The 19,999-nt window shown below is 41.1% G+C and overlaps 1 protein-coding gene across 5 annotated transcripts in view; it reads right to left on the bottom strand.

The window, feature by feature from the left end:
• The window catches only part of FNDC3A (fibronectin type III domain containing 3A), a 112,525-nt gene extending 93,827 nt beyond the window's left edge, over positions 1-18,698 (bottom strand). Inside the window, exons 1-2 of one of the 5 annotated variants that reach the window (XM_042014070.1) lie at positions 18,620-18,698; positions 978-1,106 (exon numbers count right to left, since the gene is read on the bottom strand). In XM_042014070.1, the coding sequence (XP_041870004.1) occupies positions 978-1,079 (102 nt within the window). In that variant the 5' untranslated portion in view covers positions 1,080-1,106; positions 18,620-18,698. Of the gene's footprint in view, positions 1-977; positions 1,107-17,934; positions 17,956-18,464; positions 18,560-18,619 lie in introns of those variants that run through there. The other 4 variants (XM_042014069.1, XM_042014071.1, XM_042014076.1 and 1 more) reach the window with 4 other exon arrangements.
• Positions 18,699-19,999: the final 1,301 nt, after the last annotated feature.

Below are 19,999 nucleotides of genomic sequence, written 5' to 3'. Positions count from 1 at the left end.
AGATCACCTTCAGATCTGGGAAGATGAGTGAACAAAGCTTCCTATAAGGCATTTTCAAATGCATTAAAGACAAAAAGGTGATTTGGGGTCGTCAGTATGGATTCACAAAGGGTAAATCATGCCAGACAAACCTGGATGGTATTCTACAGTGAAATTACTAGCTTGGTGAATGAGGGGAGAGCATAGCTAATGTTTATCATGACTTTAGCAAGGCTTTTGACACTCCTTTGAATAACACAGAAACTGATGAAGCACAGAGCATAGGCACCAAGGTAGACTGAAAACTGGACCAAGTGCCAGTCTTGAAGTGCTGTGATCAGCAGTGCAAAGGAGCACTCCTCCTAGCAGGAGGCCATCCTCTGGTCACCTACTGCAGTGGCTGACACTGGGGCAGACAAGGACTACAATCTTCTTTAAAGACCTGGATGATGGGACAAAGTGCATCATGAACAAGTGACACAAATCTGAGTGGAGCAGCTGATGCACTAGATGGTTGCACGGCCTTTGAGAAATACAAATTCTAGAAGTGTCCAGGCAGACACTACCATACACAAGCAAGTCCCACCATTCAAGCTACCCAGTTGTAAGCAACTATCAGTCTGGAGATCACAGTTATTAGCACATGTTGTGCCTGAGCTACTATATTCTACCATAGGGAAAGGTTTATTCACCTTAATAAGATCATCCAGTAATATAAATATATAACTTCCAAACTAAGACACAATCATGGCTTGACAACTCGGCAGCTGTTTGGTCCCATTCTCCCACAAAGTTCTTTCACAACACAGGTCTCCTGCTTCATATTTCTTACAAATCTCATCTCTGCACCAGTTCTGCCTTCACCTCAATCTCTAATATATGTGTATGCCCAAAGCTGCACAAATATATTCCAGATGAAGGATTACTATCTTTTACACTGTCAACATGTCAGTGATGCTGTTGGAAGGAAAAAAAAATATATACTGAAGTTTCCTTACCTGTTGTGCTCCATCCCCACTAACAATAGGGGAAGTCAGAAGAGGGATTTCACTACTTATAATTGAAGTGGTATCCAGTAACGGTGGATGTTCTGCCATCATTGATGGTACACTAATTCACAAGATCACCTGCAAAGAAAAGTTACTCAGATGGTTAAACTATATAAATATTTCAGAATAATTATCCTTAAAACCTGCCTCACTTTAGAAATAGCAACAACAAAAGAAGATTATGAAATTAGACACCCTAAGAAAGTACATTTCCACAACAACCTAGCAATCACACAAGCCTGAAGACGTATTTCGCCAGATAGTACAAGCCTTAACTATATACAGAGGGCGGTTTACACCCCCCCTAGCGGCTGAACTTCAGAGGAACAGAAAGATGGAAAGAATTCACTAAGGGTGAATGGCACATTCAGAATTCCCACAAGTTAATCACATTTTGTATCTGAAAACAGTGCTTTACATCAAACATAGACATAAAGATCAGGCTGAGAAGAAGCTTGTACAGTATTTCTAAAGCAGACCTGCCTCTCTTAGCCAGTACTTAGAGTAGCCTGGTGAAAAAAAGTAAATACCATTTTGGAGTTATACAGTCTGATAGACAGTAGTGTTACAGGCTTTTACAAGTTTTGCCTTCATATCATCTGGCTAATGAAACTCCCTACAAGGACTTCCAAACTTCTGGTTCAGATATACTGTCTGCTCATAAACAGAGGTATTTACTAGTTACAGCATTAACTTTAAATGAAAAAATACCCGATAAAATGGAAGGATGATAAAGTCAGCTTCATGACAATGACTTCAGTACCAAGCTCTAGAGATACTTAGTTAACTGGTACAGCTTACTACTCAGAGGCATCCTCTAAAACTTCACCCCACCCAATGGACTGGTTTTACTCACTTGTCCCTCTAAGGCAGATGCTGTAGCTCTGCTGGAGGTTGAAATCTGTAGTTCAGGGCTCTCAGTACAACAGGACTCACGCATTAACAAAGTACTACAGGCCTCTTGTATAGCTACACATATACAGGACAGCTTAACTGTTCCCATACTGCTGGTTGTCCTACTGTAAAACTGAGAACTTAAAAAAAAAAAAAAGCATTCTAACATTATTTTAGATGATTCATTTCCTTTCATGGTATAAACTGCAAAGGTTTAAGTTGGGGAAATAGAAAAATCTCTCTAGGTTAAAACACTCAAACCTATCTGTGATTACTTAAGAATTCATCACTGCCTATGCCAAGTCATTTATACCTGCTTAGCCAGACTAGTTGGTCTCTAAAGCAATAAGGACAGGGTTTTTTATTCCTGCCTTACTTTAAAAGCTTTCCTCATCATGAAACAAATTCTCCAGGCTACAGTCAGTTTCCACCACTTCTGTAGGTGGGCAGAGGGCTAACGAAAGTTACTTAGATCATCTCTCAAGCCAGCAAGTTTGATGGTAAGCTCCCCAGGATATTTCCCAATGACTGTTTAATGCAAAATGAATGCACAGCCTGAAAGCAGAGGTTAGAACCAAGGCATCCCTCCTCCCACAACAGCTACAACCAGGCTTGAAGTTGTGCCATTTCTTGGTCTTACAGCTCCAAATGTTCTGTGCTATTATCTAAGTGTCACAGAGAGAAAGGTAATTTCAATACTCCAAGCAATAATGCAACATACTCCTGAACTAAGCTGGCTTGAACTTCCCCAGGTTTAAGGTGAGTGCAGCTCATTATTTCCAAGCCACCATGCTAATGACTAGCCTCTTGTATCAGAAAGCACTAATCACCTTTATCACACACTTTTGACTGAATTCATAACTTATGATGCACTCAGTGTGATCACTATTTATTAGGCATAAATCAAAACACGTCTATCAAATTGAACAGCAGTGAGAATTAAACATAACCTAAACTGACCCAAATACAAATGTCAGACCTGTTCAGGTCTTCCAAGACAGAGGTAGCTCTGAACATGTCTAACACCTGGTCTCAGGTTCATTCATTCCTAGAATCATTTAGGTTGAAAAAGACCTTTAAGATTATCAAGTCCAACCATTAACCCAGCACTAAAGCATGTCTCTAAGCACCACGTCTACGTATCTCTTAAATATCTCCAGGGACGGTGACTCTACCACTTCCCTGGACAGCTTGTGCCAGTGCTTAACAACCCTTTTGGTGAAGAATTTTTTCCTACCATCCAATCTAAACTTCTCCTGGGGCAACTTGAGAACATTTCCTCTTGTCCTATCACTTGTTACCTGGGAGAAGAGATTGACTCCCACCTGGCTGCACCCTCCTTTCAGGCAGTTGTAGAGAGCAGTAGGGCACCCCCGAGCCTCCTTTCCTCCAGGCTAAACACTCCCAGCTCCCTCAGATGCCCCTCACCAGACTTGTGCTCCAGACCCTTCCCCAGCTCTGTTGCCCTTCTCTGGACACGCTCCAGCACATCAATGTCCATGTAGCGAGGGACCGAGAACTGGACACAGGTTTGAGGTGTGGCCTCACCAGTGCCAAGTAAAGAGGGACAATCCTTGCCCCGGTCCTGCTGACCACACTATTGCTGATACAGGCCAGGATGCCGTCAGCCTTCTTGGACACCTGGGCATACACTGGCTCATGTTCAGCTACTGTTGACCAGCACTCCCAGGTTCTCCTCCACCAGGCAGCTTTCCATTCTCTTGCACGGGTGTTTAATGATTTGATTTGTACAAAAATTAGGTGCCCACAGACACCAAAGTGCTTAGGTTGGTAGTCCACCTTTGGCACCCAGCCTCTAGTGCCTTAACTGGGACACAGCTAAGTTCCATGTCTGGATTCAAGCATTTGATTTATTCTGGAGACAATTTATTCTGCTTGTCAATAAACCTGACAGGAGGTACTATGTAGAATGTTCCTGACACCCTCTACAACAATAATAAAAGTGCTACCTGTCAGACTGTGTAATCAATCTAGGGAAAAAAAAAAGTTTTCTTGACAACACAATATTAGATTTCTCTGCAATGTCACTGAACTAGTCTCGAAGACTAAAGGTTTAAACTTCACACCAATGTGGGTCTATACTACACGTTCATCAAAAGCCTTTTCCCCATCAGTAGTCGAGGGGCAGCAATCCGTAAAAGTCAGTGCACATAATATGGTCACACAGTAAGATGTGGTATGTTCAGCCATTGCAGGTGCCTTTTTTTTTTTGCTATGAGGACAAAGGAAGATACCAATTTGAAAAGAGAGAATGTACGGCAGGAGGAGAAGTCAGCTAAAATGGACAAAAGGTTGGCATCAAGATAAGCAGAAGTGCTCAATAAACATATCTTGGAAATAAACTATATCATAGTCAATGCAAGGACCTCCTGTGCAGCCAGAACCTTTAGATCAACAGATCCCAGTAGCTTGCATTCAAGACCTCTTGAAGATATCTACCTAGACCTTTGAAAAAGACTTGCAAATAACTTGAGTCCTAGGAAAGTCTCAGAGGTCTGGAAGAAAACTAGAAGTTTGGCATTAAATACTGTGTTGTAAAAGGGACAATCTAGTCCTGTTAGCAAACAACAATCTGAGGCCAAATAAAAATGGTCAACACTGGATGTTATTTGTAAAGAACTAAAATACAATTAAGATTGATTGAAAAAACCTTGTCCAATTAACTTCATATAAACCTTCTGGTGATGGATATTGCTGGAAAAGGTACTAATAAGTGGACTGGAAAAACAATCTTAAAATCTTATTTGGCATTAGAGAGCATTTCTCTTCAATAGAAAAACAGAACAGATATTACATGGATTAATACTGGATGGAAAGTACTTAAATATTAACAGTAAATACAGAGTTGTTGAGCCATGTGAGTTTCCAATAGGAAGGGAAGGTCTCAGTTCTTGACTTCTCATTACAGAACATTATTTAACTTGGCTCTCAGGAAAAATAAAAAAATGAAGTCAAAAGGAAGTCTGGAAATGACAAGTCATGAGAGTGATAAGAGACTGAGTCATTTCACTAAACTAAAATAGCATGAATAGCTAAAAAAGTTAGGCATAGCAATAAGTATTAATGCATAAAGGTAAAGCTACTCCTTCTAAAACTAAAGAGAATGAACTCAATCCTGTGAAGGGTTGATTCTGACAAGGACAGAATAATAAAAGTGGACAGTCAAACACAAGCTTGCCAAAAGGTTTTACCAGTTATATCAACAGGTCTACCTCTCTTAGCAACATGGAGAGGAAGATGTTTGTCTTGCCTCTGGCTGGAAATACCTACCATCTCTACTGGAGTAACTTCACAAGCTTTGTCTCCAGTTTTCTGACTAAAAATTGCTGCTAACTGTTCCAAGTGTGAGCAACAACTTCTTGAACATATTGTTTTATACTGAAAATACTGAAAGCAAAGTATGTGCACACAGTAATTTCAGTCTTAATCCTCATAAAACTGCTTCAGATGATGTAACTGTCCTCCAACTCCATCTAGCTTCTGGATATACTCAGGACTTAGTGAGGTAATGAAAAGGGCACAAGAAAAACAACTTGCATCTGGACAACAGGTAAAGGTTCAGACTGCAGAACCACTACAAACAATTCACTAGCCTATTGTCAGATTTCCTGCACCATTGAAAACTTTGATGCAGCAGCCTTCAGAAGGGGTAAAATAACATATGGGATCAACCAAAGGATTTATTTAAGGCCTACTCACTGCACCATTCTTGTGGACATATTAGAAGGGACCAGATAAGGAAGAGGACACATTAGTTGACTAGATAGGTAATTCTCAGTTGCTAAGCACAGAAGCAGCCGAGAAGTAATTTGCTACTGGTGGAGCGTTAAATGCATGGTTATTTAGAAATCTATACTGCTTCATGCACAGCAGCAACTGTGCATGAACAGCTATTTAATTTCTTGTCTTGCTACTGCATATACTGAACTAGCAGCAGACATTCAGAGTGAATTCAAGACTGCAAACTCAGTCTACACTGCATCTCCACTGAGTTTGTTCTACAATGCAAAGAAAGTATAGGGTCTCTTGAGATTACAACCAAATTGTGTAGGTTAAAGCTTTGTACAAGACTTACACTATAAACAACCTATTGCCCACTACCCCCACCTGAACTGCTATTAATTTTCCCTATTATCATAGGAATTTGAAAGTACCTTGAAAGAGTTTTCTGAAGCCTTTTAAAGCTGAAACAAAGTGAGGGTATCTAAACTTACTGGATGTGATTTGTTCAGACTCCAGGGCTTATGCCTGAGGAACCTTTAAGGAATGAATTACACTAACAAGGCAAAAGGCTAAATGATGTTAAAGCTCAAGAACTGTGTTCCAACCCACACTCCAGTAAGCAAGTTTGTCTTCCTGAACTGTAATGACAATTTAACTGAGTCAATCCTTAAATGCCTTCAGATTTGATCCTTTAATGTTTCTGTGGCATTACCCTCAGGCTGTAAAGCACAACAGAACGCTGCTTTTTACTCAAGTCAGTTGTTCACTAAGGGTTAAGGAGTGTTGTAAGGCTGAGATCATTGGGCAGTGCATTCAGTACATTTCCTCTGCACATGCAAAGGATCAGCACTTCCCTCTCCAAGAGACTAGCAGCTGATCTTAAGGATAGTCTCTGAAAAACACATCAGCATTATATCAGCTGGATCTCCAAGGTAAAACAACATGAGTCAGCAGCATGTGTCCCGTAGCAAGGAAGGCATATGGGGCCGTATTAGCAGAGAAGTACAGCCAATGGGCTGAGGGAGGCAATTATTCCCTGCTACTCAGTGGTAATAAGGTGGAATCTGGAATACCGCGTTCATTTTTCTCTTCTCAGCCACCTCCTCCTCCCAGTATAAGAGAGATGCTGCAAAGATTGTTCCTGGGCTTAGGCCCATGAAAGACAAGGAGAAGCTAAGAGCACTAGAGTAGCCAGGGGTCACCTGCTAGCTGGATACCACTACCTGAAGGATGCTTGTTGAGAGCCTTAAAGCAAACTCTTCCTGTTGTGTGTTGCAAAAGTACAAGTGTTTGGACAACGCTCCCAGACACAAGGCATGACTCCTGGGGTGTCCTGGGCAGCGCCAAGAGTTGGACTCCATGATCATGACAGGTGCCTTCCAACTCAGCATATTCTATGATTCTGTGATGGGCATGCACTGCACCACTGGAAATTCTGTCTGTTCATAAAGATAAAAAAATGGTATCTTGACAATGAGAGTGATGTAGCACTGGCATACATTGCCCTGAGAGGCTGCAAAATTCTTAATCCTGTAGATCAGTAGTCTCCAAAGAGGGGTAAACACACCCCAGCACAAGTCAAACTCTTGGCATGTGAGAAGAAAATATTTTTTGTTACTGAAAAAAGCCCCCTTTTAAATAGTGGTTTTCATCTCTATCTTATCCTTTTTTTAAATTTTTGAGTATGCTTTAGAGTATACATAAATTAAGAGAGTAGCATATGCATATAATTAAAAAGATTACATACATTGGAGGTGCACAGTCAAACATCTTTACTTACGGAGTGCATGATCAAAACATTTGGAGACCAGTGCTCTAGAAAATCAAAACCTGACCATGGCAAGGTCCTAACAAAGGGCTGAAGAAGGCAATCTCCAAAGGCCCTGTCAAGCAGAATTCTCTTATGAATTTCAGAATATCTGTCAAACAAAATACAACACATAATGCCGAAGTTAAATGGTTTACAGTAGATCAGAACCCAGAGAGGGGACCATAGTTTGCCTCCAAGCTCTTAAAAGCTGTCAGATTCTCAATTAAAACTTCAAAGCAGCAATGACAATGGTAATCAAAACTCAAACTTGGACACTTAAGACTCAAACTTTGGAAGACATACCCATAATTCTCTCCACAACAGAACTGCTTTATAATCTGGCCTTTCTCCTAAGAAGAAGAGGAAGGCTGCATTAGAGGATACTTACAAATTAAAAAGTTACATTTCTGCATTAAACATCCTACACAAACAGGCTTTCCAGTTCAGCTGGGATGTAGGCACTACTACGACAAATGTAGTGATAGCTAATAACAGTGCTGTGTACAAGAAAAACATATGGACCACTCCTTTCCTAGAGATTCACTGCTTCTGGTTACTGAGTTTGATACAAAATATAATTAATTGATTTTCCCACAAGTAGAGGATTTACAAGGCCACACTCCACAGTGGTACTGCTGGTGCCTACTGAAGGAGAAACTTGCATTATTTTTCTCTTTGGGTTTATAATTTACAGAGTACTGCTTCTCTACCTACCTACTTATCATCACAATGCTTACAGCAACTTAATACTCTTTCACATCCTTATTCTGTCAAATCTAGTGAACAACAGACACAAACTTTTATTACTCCAGACAGCTGTTCACAAGAGCCTTGATTCTATACAACACAAGGACAGAAGTTTAAGCAGGGACAAAACAAAAGCATTTGACATAGAAGGGTGCAATGTAAGAAACGGGCTTAATGAAATCAATATTAAATGTTTCCAAACTGCATATTGCTCTTACACAAGAAGTAAAAAAAACCAGGGCTTTTCTATGATTTCTTTGTCAGTACTGCAGTTTCATACATGCTTCAACCAGTATCATATTACAGCTGCCAATTCAAGGTTGCCGTAAGCTGTGTTTTCCCAGTGGGTTCAGCACAGCAGAGCAGGTATGCATTCCTTATTCACCTGGGTCTTCATGCAGCTATGTTCCCCCAGGAACCACAGGCAAGCCCCATCCTCCAGTCCAGATAACTTCCAGTAAGAAAGGAAAGCTTCTCTGAACAGGGGACAACACTTCTTAGGTTTTGCATCACCCAATCCTAATGCATGAAATGCTTTGATTCTGCCTTCTCCAACATGAAGACAGCAGATGCACTTGAAAAACAAACATCTTTCAAATGGCTGAAGCAAAAAAGCCCTATTTTATATAGATTGGAGCCTCACATCTGACTCTTCTTTTCAAGAAGATGCAAGCTACTATTTAAACTTTTCCTGTGATTGAGACATTTATAAGTAAACACACACCATGTCCATTCTTTGGTGCCTACTGTGAGATAAATTTATTCTTTATTATATTCTACAGTCCTTAAAATGTCTGAAGTTGTCAGGCAGGAGATACTTGTAAAAATTACTAATTCCTTCCAATCTGTCAAATCAGCCATCCAGTTCAGAACTTACGAGACAAGAGTGGACAAATAGAAGTGCCCAAGATGTACAAATATGCTAAAATGAGGAAAATTCTTTAGTATTCCAACGCAGCCCAAGGGTGAAGTTGAAAGAACAATATACAACAGATGTTAGTAATATCACTTAATGCACTACTGGAAAAAGCTCAGATAGAGTGATGCAGCTGGTGTAGAAATGTATTAGAATATAATTACCCAGAGATCCATAAGGTTGTAGCTGAGCTATTAAAGTCATGAAGCATGCTGAAGAGTTTTGTGTTTGTTTTTAAGAATCAGAACTGAGCAGAAGGATTTTAATTTCTCCCCCTCCCTGTACATTTACCACATTTTCCAGTCAAAGAGTTTCAGATGTGGCAATTACAGTAAATCAGCTTTTCTTTTTCAGTTCTGAACTAATTATTTCAATTAATATGCAATTTATTTAAAATATACACTTTGCTCCTGATAAAGTATTTTTCCTGTTTTAGAAATATTTTCCTGGGACACTTGATAAAATATTTTTCAACGGAACAGAGAAGGGTTATTTTTTGTTAGAAGAAAGGTGTTCTGTGGAACATTTCTCCTTCACTAATTTGTCAATCTCCTTTTAAGTACGTTGAAAATGAAATGACTATTCCCTTCAGTGCTGGTCATAATACTAAAGTCACAGATAGGCAATACAGGAAAATTATAAAAATAGTATCGTTTCATGAACTAAATCAACAAAGTCTGACAGTCACTTAAGAGTGAAGATACGCAAAAGGTTTTAATAAGCACTGGAAGTTCCTATCAAAAAAGAAGAATCTACAACATCTACCATGACTATGGAAATACTTCAAGCGTTGTCACAGACACTCACTCAACGTAATTCTCAAAGTCTGAGAAACACAATACACAACTCTGTTCAAACTATGTTACCACCAGAAGGTGAACACTAAAAAGTGTAAAATTAATGCAGTACTCTTATGAAGTAAATACTGACTGCTGAGCAAATTCAAGTTGCATGTCAACAGCCAAACAGTTACCAGATCTAACTCATGCCCAATCATCACCACCCGCTCTACTCAGAGCGAGAATGGCCAAGCCCTACAACAGCAAGCCTTAGCACTGCAGGAGTTTAGTGCGCTACAGTAAATTAATACTTATTTCAGGTTACCTTCATACTCCAGACTCTAAAGCACAATGATTTAGGAGCAGTTTCAAATGCAGTTCATGCATTCATGCCATGGGTACTATAACCTATATGAGAATGCATAGTAGATAATTGGAAATACCCCAGCTGTTCAAGTTTAATGCATTTGTATTTATGAGCCAGCAGTTTTTGAATCTGAGCCAAAGAGGCTAAGTTTTTAATAGTAGCTGATGCAGGAAACTAAACTTTTGAAGGTGAAGACTGCATAGAGGAAAAACTAGACAGTGATAAACCAGTCATCCATAAAGGCACAATATGTTCATGGACATTTAGTACCTCAGCTTGCCCAGTACAAGTGCTGAACGCTTGACTGTACACAGCAAGACCAGTGCAACCAAGACTACTTCAAAACACCACATTCTGGTTTTAAATGTTGTTGTTATTATTGTATTATAAAAAAACATCCACAAACCTTATCTGGATGAAGTACATATAACTTGAAGCTGTTGCCTATGAAGAATTCAGTACTTCCCACCTATTTACCCCTCCCTCTTATACCTTCAAAGAAGTCTAAACTGGTTCTGTAGCTTTTAGTAAGTGGTAAGTGCAAACCTAACACAAATTGGAATTAATCTGTTAATTTTATTTGGAACTAATTTGATAGTGTGCATTTTACAATCAATGAGCAAACTGTCAACAGTCGGGTGCAAACCTATGCCAAGTCTTTAGCAGGTACCTTAATCCAATGCACTGACACACACAGGCTGCAATACTGTGACCTGCTTTGTCTTGGAGAACAACTTCCATTTAGATACTCACAGGAATCATCCTCAAGAAGAAATGAGGAGAATGAACTGCATAGTGTATTTTTTGCACCACTTGTAAAAGATCTACAACACAATTCTTTATTTATGCTACGTTGATCTAAACTACGTTTTGTTTTACACTTTTGTAACTCTCAAGAATTTCCTTAAACCCTCCTAGTTTTACTTTTATACCAGCCAAACTAGATTCTTCTAAGCTTCTGCCAGGACTGGATTTCCTTCAGTTTGTTTTCTGAAAATCACATGGCTTCAAAACCAACTTGGCCTTTCCCACTTAACTATTACTCTTGCCTTCATTTCTGTTTAATAACATGCTTAGTTTTTGAGAAAACAAGCAAATTCAATGCCAAGAATCAAGCTACTTCCTCATTTGTTATTGACTCCCTTTTCTCAGAGGTTATGAGTAGCAAGTACAAATTTCCAAAACAATTTTTCACATGATACCTTTAGCGCAAACTAAAAACATGGATATATTTTTATTAATGCCTGCACCTGGTCAGTGAGATAAATTTATTGCAGAGACAGCTGCTGGTATTGGAGCTACAAAGAGTGCATGACTCAAGCAGAATGAGCAGCTCCTAAAAAACTCGTATGAAACAGCTTTTTCCTGCCCATTCTGAAAAATGAAAACTGCGCTATCCAAATGTAAGGTGACGTAGGATCAATGAGGCTACAAATCTAAGACTTTAAAATTTCTCTCCACTGATTCTTTTGGAAAAGCTGCAGATCTCTGCTTCCATAAGGAACAGGACAACAGAACAGAACATGACAAATCAAGACAGACATATGAAAACTACTTCCCAAGAGTAAAAATTCACCAAAAAAGAAGGTCTTTTGAGGCCTAACAAACACATTTGACGCGAATTCTATTATCAAGAATTTAAACTGCTCTAAATCAGTTCTGCTAAATCATTCTAGCAGATCCCACTTCCACCACTGCCAGCAAGTGGTCAACAAACAGATGCAATTTAAAATTAGTCATATAAGAATTTGTCAGTTTTAACACAGAAGTTTCCTGGTCAATTTCATTTTTGCAAATAAACAAACGGATGCCACGTGTAGGAATAAACAGAGAGGAAGTGCTTCAAGAGGAACTGCTTCTGCCAGTCTCAATGCACCACATTCATGAAGTTACAGACTATGATAGTAAGAAAGGTCAAGAGGCACCCTGCTAGGTGCTTCACTTTCCTAATAGTGCATTAGAACTCAGCCACAATGGTACTGAAGCAGTTACTTGTACCCCATAGAAAAAATAAAAAAAAGCAGAACAGTCAATCAGCATCTCAACCTGAATGCAACTCGTGAAGTCTGAACGAGCTCCTCATGCAAGAGCTCTCCAGTGGAGGAGTGTCTGCAGCTACTGAAGGTGAAGACCAGCAAAACGAGAGTGGGTTTCTCAAATGATATTCTCCCTTCTCCCAAGTTCTACACCACCCTCCTAGAAAAATTTTAGTTAATCAAAGCACTGTGGGACCAACTAGTTTGATTGCCCAATCAAGTCAAGAGGACAAAGCTGCTCTCAGCTTCCTGTTTTCCGTATGAAGTTGCAACACTGAAAAGCTATCTATTTGTTATAACAACAATACAGTCACAAAGTCAGAAACTGATTTTTTTTGAGCTGTATTGCCATGATGTACATACTTAAATGTACTGGGGTACTTTCAAGATCTATTGCTTGATTTATGGTAACTTATCCTCACCATTGAAATGCCACCACTGAGTGGAATGTGCATATATACTAATATTCTTAAATGGGGGCAGACAAGTTATTAGCAAACCTGAACAAATTAAAACAATATAAATTTCAGCTGCATCTAAGACTTAACATTGCCAACAGTCACTACTCACTTCCACAGCTTCTTTTAGTCCTAACTTCTTAGTACTCCATTTCAACATCTTCAATCCACTTTCATACTAGACTAAACGGGTAAACACTTGTCTTACAGTGTCATCTTCCCCATTTACATTTAATAGACTCTACAAGATTTTCAGAGGTGTGGTAACTCTTGTGTTTTATGACATTTATTCTTACTGTAGAAAGTCCCCTAACAGCCTACCAATATGTATTTTGAAATATTAATGCATAGTTATAGTCATGGCCCCCTCTCATTGCCAAGGCATTGCAGGTCACCAAAGTTTGTGCTGAACCTTCTTATCCTTTTGCTTACAAATAAGTTTCCAGCTCCATGCACACTTTTTTCAGCTCATTACTACCTGATTTGCTATCTCTACCTAAAATGTGTTCCTCTACCACAGAGTAAAATTAGTCCACTTGCCATTCTGTTGTCTCAATTTCCTTCTGTGAAGTCATCTAGTAGATACAGTTCTTCCAGTTAAAAGGACAACAAACTATGAAAAACAAAACCCTGCAGTTTAAAAACTGGAAGTTAGAAAAGAAGGATTTATTTTATAATCAAAGGAGTAAAATATGGTATAGAGTATACTATGTTAGCAAGGGCAAATGAGACAACAGCTGGGCAGCAGCCCATACTTGTAGGATCCTGTATACCACAGACACTGGGTCTATACACTGGGGAAACTCTATCCCATTTACAAGGGAGTATTTACACTTGTAAACTACAGAGTTTTTTTACTTTTTACTGCCGGTAACAGTAAAGCTCTAGGTTTGCTAAGTGCATTTTCACTTCAAGCTATTCAAAATCAAAAGCAAATAAGAGCTGAGCTTCACAGATTTAAATTCAACCAAGGTACAAAAAACCCAAAGCAAATTCAAAAAGAACTGTTATGCAGAAGGTAAAGTTAACATTCGTGCCCTGCGTATTCCTTTTCACTCCCAGTTACAGAATAAAGTTACTATCTATCCATACCTGTCAAAGTACAAATACTTTTGGACCTTGTTAAAGACATTTATTACATCTTAGAAAGTGCTGTGCTCCTCTTATTAATGGCTAATAAAAACTACCTCTTCTGGTCAAACTGGGATTGCAAACTTGCAGATAATTTCATCTTTGACAACTTGCTATGCCCCAAGTAATTAAATATATAATAAGGTACAATATTTTTCCACTGTCTTTAAAAGCAGAATTTTGCAGCATATCTTTTCATCTGTCCTAAATGCTTTGGAACAACTCTGGCAGCAAAGTTGGGAGGAGGTACAGTATAGGCATATTCAGTGCTCCTGTTCTGCAAACTGCTGTTGGGATGGTGTTTGACACCCAAGGTACTAAACTGAAAGAGAGGGTACCAATGTTAACATAAGTGATGTTTTGACTGCAGAGCAGCGTGAGCAGAAGGTCCACATATCCTGAAAAAGTAAAAACTTAAAGGGAGACAAAAATATAAATTCTGTTAAGCAAACTGATAGATACATTGGTAGGTCTAGTGAGATTGAAGCCAACAAATGTGCTTGCCTAGATATAAACAGTGAAAGTTTACTTGGAGCCATGAACAAAGAGCGCTAAGCATGTCCAGTCTAACTCACTTTGAAATGTGCTGTGAAATCATCACTAATGAGCATGGTGCTAAAGTTTTAATACAGAATTTAGAAAATAAAAGGATACTCTGTTCCTGAGGTACTGCAATTCTGACTACAAAAGCCTTCTAAATCAATACATCCAAGAAGAGCAATAACACAGTCCTCTACACAACTGAGCCATCAAAGTGAAGAGCAACAGTTTCTGCAGCATGTGTTGTAACCAAAACAGATCATCAACACAACCAAGAAAAGGTGCATAACCTAACAAGAGAGTACATCAAGAGTCCACCATGAAAGGAACAGCTTTAAATAGAAAATTTCTATTTAATTATTGACAAAAGAGCATAACAAATTCTATCTTAATTTACATTTCATTAAAGTCATCTCTGACAGGTTAACAAAAAGTCTGCAGATTTTCAGTGGTTACAGGCTCAAGAGTGTGACAGCAGCTGGAATGGGACCAGATTTCTGGGGGGCAAACAAAATGACTTCGAAAATATTTGTTCTATCTGAAACCGAATGTAAATTAATGGGAACAATTAAAGATGACAACCTGAAAGAAACATGTAATAGTATTAAGTGTTACAGACATTTCCTAAACATCCTGCTGCCTCATCAGCCCTACAAAATACGGACCTCAGGATGACAATCCAAAATACTACTAGACATAAACACAACCATTAAACTTCATGAATAGCCAAGATTAAGAAAAAGGCTGCTAGTGTTTTTCTATTGACATCAAGTGAACATCAGCATTAAGGAAGCTCAAGGTTTACTGTATATGGCAAAGAACAAGCAAAAAGCCAGTCATTTCTGTAGCTCAGGAAACATAGGCCCCATGAGCAAAATAAACATTGTTCATGTTTGCTGAACAGAAAAAGCAGCAGTGTACTCATTCCAAACTATTATCGCTTTCCTGAGATACAGACAGTATCTCTTAGTTAAGCTAAAGACTTGACCATCTAAGGCAAATCCATTTCTACTGAGATTTGGTCCTACAGGAAAAACAATGGCTCTCAATTCAACTCATGCACTCTAAATTGCAGTGAAGTTGAATTTTACTACAAATTGCCTGGGAATTTCCCCAAGCCAACAGTCTCAAAGAAATCCATGATAAAATATAGAAGTGTTATTGACACCTATGACAGAGAGAATCCAATTCATATTCTAGATAACTGAAACGCACTGATGGAACATGACATTATCTGTAGACATTTTGGCAGAGACTGAACTAGAAAACCCCACGACAATTAGATGCTGGAGGTCAAAAAAAGATACAAAGTTGCTACAGGAAGATAAGAATTCCTGAGGTTTCAGAAGGCACTGACAAGGAACATCGATGGATGCAGACAACACTATCTAGGAAGTAGGCCTGCATCCTCACAAAAACTGTCTCCTCTAGTATCTGTCTGTCTGGGAATGAACAAGACTAAATATTTGCCAGATCCACCCAAAAAGGGGGCCAGGGCTGGGTTACGGGATTTGTCACTGACAGAGGCATGAACAGACAATCAGAACACCAGCACTTAACACCTTCCCAGCATTCAATATTTCTAGGGACCAACATGTGTACAACAGCATACGCTATTTCAGAAATGACCTGCCAGCAGGGTAAATTGTGGCATCGTCTAAAAGCATTTAGATGTTAAAGCTATTTATGAGAAAGTACTGACAAGGATGAAAAATTGAACCTCTCCTAAAGTCAGGCTTTAAGAGTTTTCCTTAAGTCCTAAGACAGAACACTGCAGAAACATGTTCAGTTAAACAGTTAAAGCAGCAAGAATAATTATAAAAGATCTCTTTGAGATCTTGAGCCAAAATGATCAGCTTAACACTGAATTAGCCGATGGAGGTCCAAATTCAAGTAAAATTAAATGGCCACAAGGCAAAGAATAACAAAGAAAAGCATCCCAAGATCCACAGGACTCACAGCCCAAAGCAAATGAGTTATTAGTCCAAATCATAATTCAAGTTTCTGCAGCTCCATTACATCATTGCCTATAAAAATCTAAAGCTTTTGAGTTTTAAGTTCACAAACTAGTAGAAACTCCAACTTGAAAAAGGCAGAAATGTCCTTAATGGACTGAAATCAGGTAACTTTAGTGCTGGGTGTAATGACCTGAGCCTCATATAACTCATACATCTAGAGCTTGTCATACAGCAAAAAACCTCAGAAGAGCTCCATTTGCCCTGAAAAAAACCCCTGAGACACTCATCTAATTCTGCTTTAATATTATCATCATCTACAGTAATCAGCCTGTGACTCTGCTCAAAGGAGATTGCTCACCTCCTGACCAAGTGACCTAAGCAACAGATCACTGAGTCCTGGCCTTTCTGACGACAAGGATCTGTGTCTCTCTTAACCAGTGCTTCATCTGCCAAAAATCAGTGTCCAGCGCCCCAATGGAATTGATACAGCACATCAATTTTTCCCCTCAAAGTCACCAGAAAAATCATTCTGGTGTAGTTTGCCAAAACAACTCCCAGATTCAACACATGTGTGTCAAGATGACTTATGTACAGAGAGTGAATCTAGACTAGATGCTGTGTTTTCAAACTTGACCAGCACCCTTCCTGCTCCCTCATGCTTAGTAGAGACACTGGCTGTCAAGAACTCTATCCAATTTGCCAACACTGAGTGCTAGAGATCCTCAGATATTCCTGACTTTCACATGTGTGTACAGCTTTCTCCCTACCTGGCAGCCTGCTACTTCCCCATTCATCATGTGATTAAATTTCGTAATTCTTTGAGACCATTTCCTTAAGAAATGAAAAAGAGGCAGAAAAAATGTAACCGATCATCCTCTGAATTTTAAGGACCACTGATTTGCTGTGACTCATGCTATTTCACAACACAGAAAATAAACACATTATGGATGCAGATTCACATCAGTTAAATTTCTATGCTGTGTAAAGCATAAAGTTTCCCATTGCCATAACAACAAAATAGCTTCTTTTAAGCAGAAAGCTTAGCAGGACTGGGTCCTACAGCTTCTGAGACAGAAGCTGCCAAGTACTCAGCAGCAAAAATTTAGAGATTTTAAGTCTCCTTGAAAATTTAAGGCATTTCTAAACAGGTATGTATTTGATCAAATGCAGACTTAAATTCTAAAAACAAATAACATTTCTCAGAAATTACTTCATAACACGAAATGTTCTAGAGTAACACTTGACATCCAAGGTGGCTAATAAATTGCCTTTGATAGGGTTAAACAAATGACTAACACATCTTGAGGTGCCATTTATAACATTTGCTCCTACCAAATGTATTTTCCCTTGTTTCTACTGCTTATTTTCTTTACTTCGCACAATAAAAATCAGCTGAAAAGTTTCATTTTTGCTTTTAGTTGGTTTCACTTTGTAAGTTGCCTGTAAGCAACGAAAAGTTTCTGTTTAGGTTGGGCGATACTCTGGGAGGGGGGAATCGGGAGTAAATCTGGCTGAAAGAATAATACCTCTGCTAGCAGTCGGCAAGATGATTACCGTGTTTTCGGGAAGATTATTTTACCTACATAGAGAAGCTCAATCCCTTTAGCTGGGCGTTACGAGGGAACCTTTACGGCTTAGGCGGAGAGCAACAACAATAACAACAACAACAACGAGAAAGAGGTGTCGAACACCACCACTGCCTTCTCCTCCCCGCCTGTCACAGCCGGCTCAGCTGTTCTGGTCGCGCTCCGCATCTGCTTCTTTCTCCGGCTCAACCACCGCCTCCTCCCGCGGCCGCCGCGCCGCAGCCCGGCGCTGACAGCGGGCGGATCCCCGCGCCCCGGCCGGCAGAGGCACCTCCGAGCGACGGAGGGGAGGGAGACACAAAGTTTCTTTCGCGGGGCTCCGTCGGAGGCGCCGGCTCCCGGTTCTTCCCGGCGGGGAGCGCCGCTCCTCAGGCACCGGGGGCAGGTAGCGGCGCTGCCCCGGTTCCCTCGCACCCCTCTCGCCGCCCCGCGGAGGGGAAGGCGGCGGTTCACCATCAGCGCCTACTCACCGCCATGGCCCCGCGGCTCTCCCGGCTAACAGTCCGCGCTCCGCCGCCAGCGGGCAGCGGCGCCGGGGCGGGGAGCGCCGGGGGGGAGTTCCCGATGGCGCAGCTCGGGCAGGGGCGGCGCTTCCCCCACCCCTTTGCCCGCCCACTCGAGGTACCTGCGCTCCTGCTGCCGCCGCTCCGCCGCCTCTCTGCCCTCCCCGCACCTGTCACTGCCCCCCGCTCCCGCCGCCGCCCCCGCCCCACCGCCTCAGCGCTGACCACTGCCTCGCCCAGCGGCGCGCGGCCGCCATCTTTGGGGAGGGCTAGGGGGGCCGCGAGGGGGCAGTTGGCACCAGCGCGCAGTGCGCCTGCGCGAAGTCCTCCCGTGCGGGCGGGCGGGGGCGCCGGCCGGAGGGAGGGGCGTGGTCATGGCAGGTGGGCGTGGCTTCCGTGGGGCGGGGCCTTCGGGGGCGTGGTCGGGTCGGAGGGGGCGGGGCGTGCGGGAGAGCGGGAAGCGGTCAGTGGGGTCAGTGGGGTCAGTGGGGTCAGTGGGGTCGGGCTTCGGCCGGACCGGGGCCTTGACCTTAGCTTTCTGCTGGGGTCTGGGGTCAGGGCTTGGTTGTGTAAGCCCTGCTTAGAAATAACAAAACCATCCCTACATTATCAGCTCTGTTTTCAGCGCAAACCCAAAACACAGCCCTTCGCATAGCCACTGTGAAGAAATTTACCCCAGCCACACGCCGCATATGTTGCACTCCTTGTTCCCTACCATTTACACTATGCCCAGGCCCCGCGTTATTCAATACAACTGCACTAACCACCACTCTTCTTCCCATTATTTGATGTAACACACAGATGTTATTCCATTAGTCAATGGATCACCCTTACAAAATGTCCATAACATGTCCTTTGAGTTCATGTAGTCCATGACTTTGGGTTCCATCAGTTACAGTAGTCACTTGGGACAGGAGAGGTGTGTTGTGTGGAGATACTGGGCACCAAAGCCACCTCACTGATGCATTTGCACTGCTTCTTGTAAGGCTTCTCCTCCACTGTTTTGGGTGGTTACTGCAGTAGTAATTCCTGTAACATGCAACTCAAATCAAATCAGCCTGCTTGCCCAGACTGGGCTCTTGCTGGGTAGAGTGACAGGTAGGAAGGGCTGCCTCTTTCCTATACAGCCATTACCACAGTGAAAGTCAAAGGACTGAGGCTGAGCAGAACAGAACTGTGGGCACTGCCTGCTGCTGAAGTACGTAGTGTCCAACATCTGAGAGGAAAGGGGAGAAACGTGCTTTTCTAGGAACTTATGCAGGGAGCAACTATCTTCCCTCAGCACCTGCAATGTTCAGCTGGTGTTCTGAATGCTAATTTGTGATTATCCTTTGCTTAATGTTTGTCCTTTCAGCCATTATGGATCAAAATTATTTTACCACAGTGTTTGGCTTCATGACCTTCTGCAGCAGTGGACCAAACAGAATGAGATGTTTTATAAAGTGGTTTTGTTAATTTGCCTTAAAGCTCTCTGTTAGTTACTTACTAAGTTCCTATTTCTC

Source organism: Corvus kubaryi, unplaced genomic scaffold (assembly GCF_017639235.1).
Source record: "Corvus kubaryi isolate FWS band 111438036 unplaced genomic scaffold, C.kubaryi_AGA036_p1.0 split1-65, whole genome shotgun sequence".
In the NCBI taxonomy this organism is placed as follows: Eukaryota; Metazoa; Chordata; class Aves; order Passeriformes; family Corvidae; genus Corvus; species Corvus kubaryi.
This window is presented reverse-complemented; position numbering and strand designations above follow the sequence as displayed.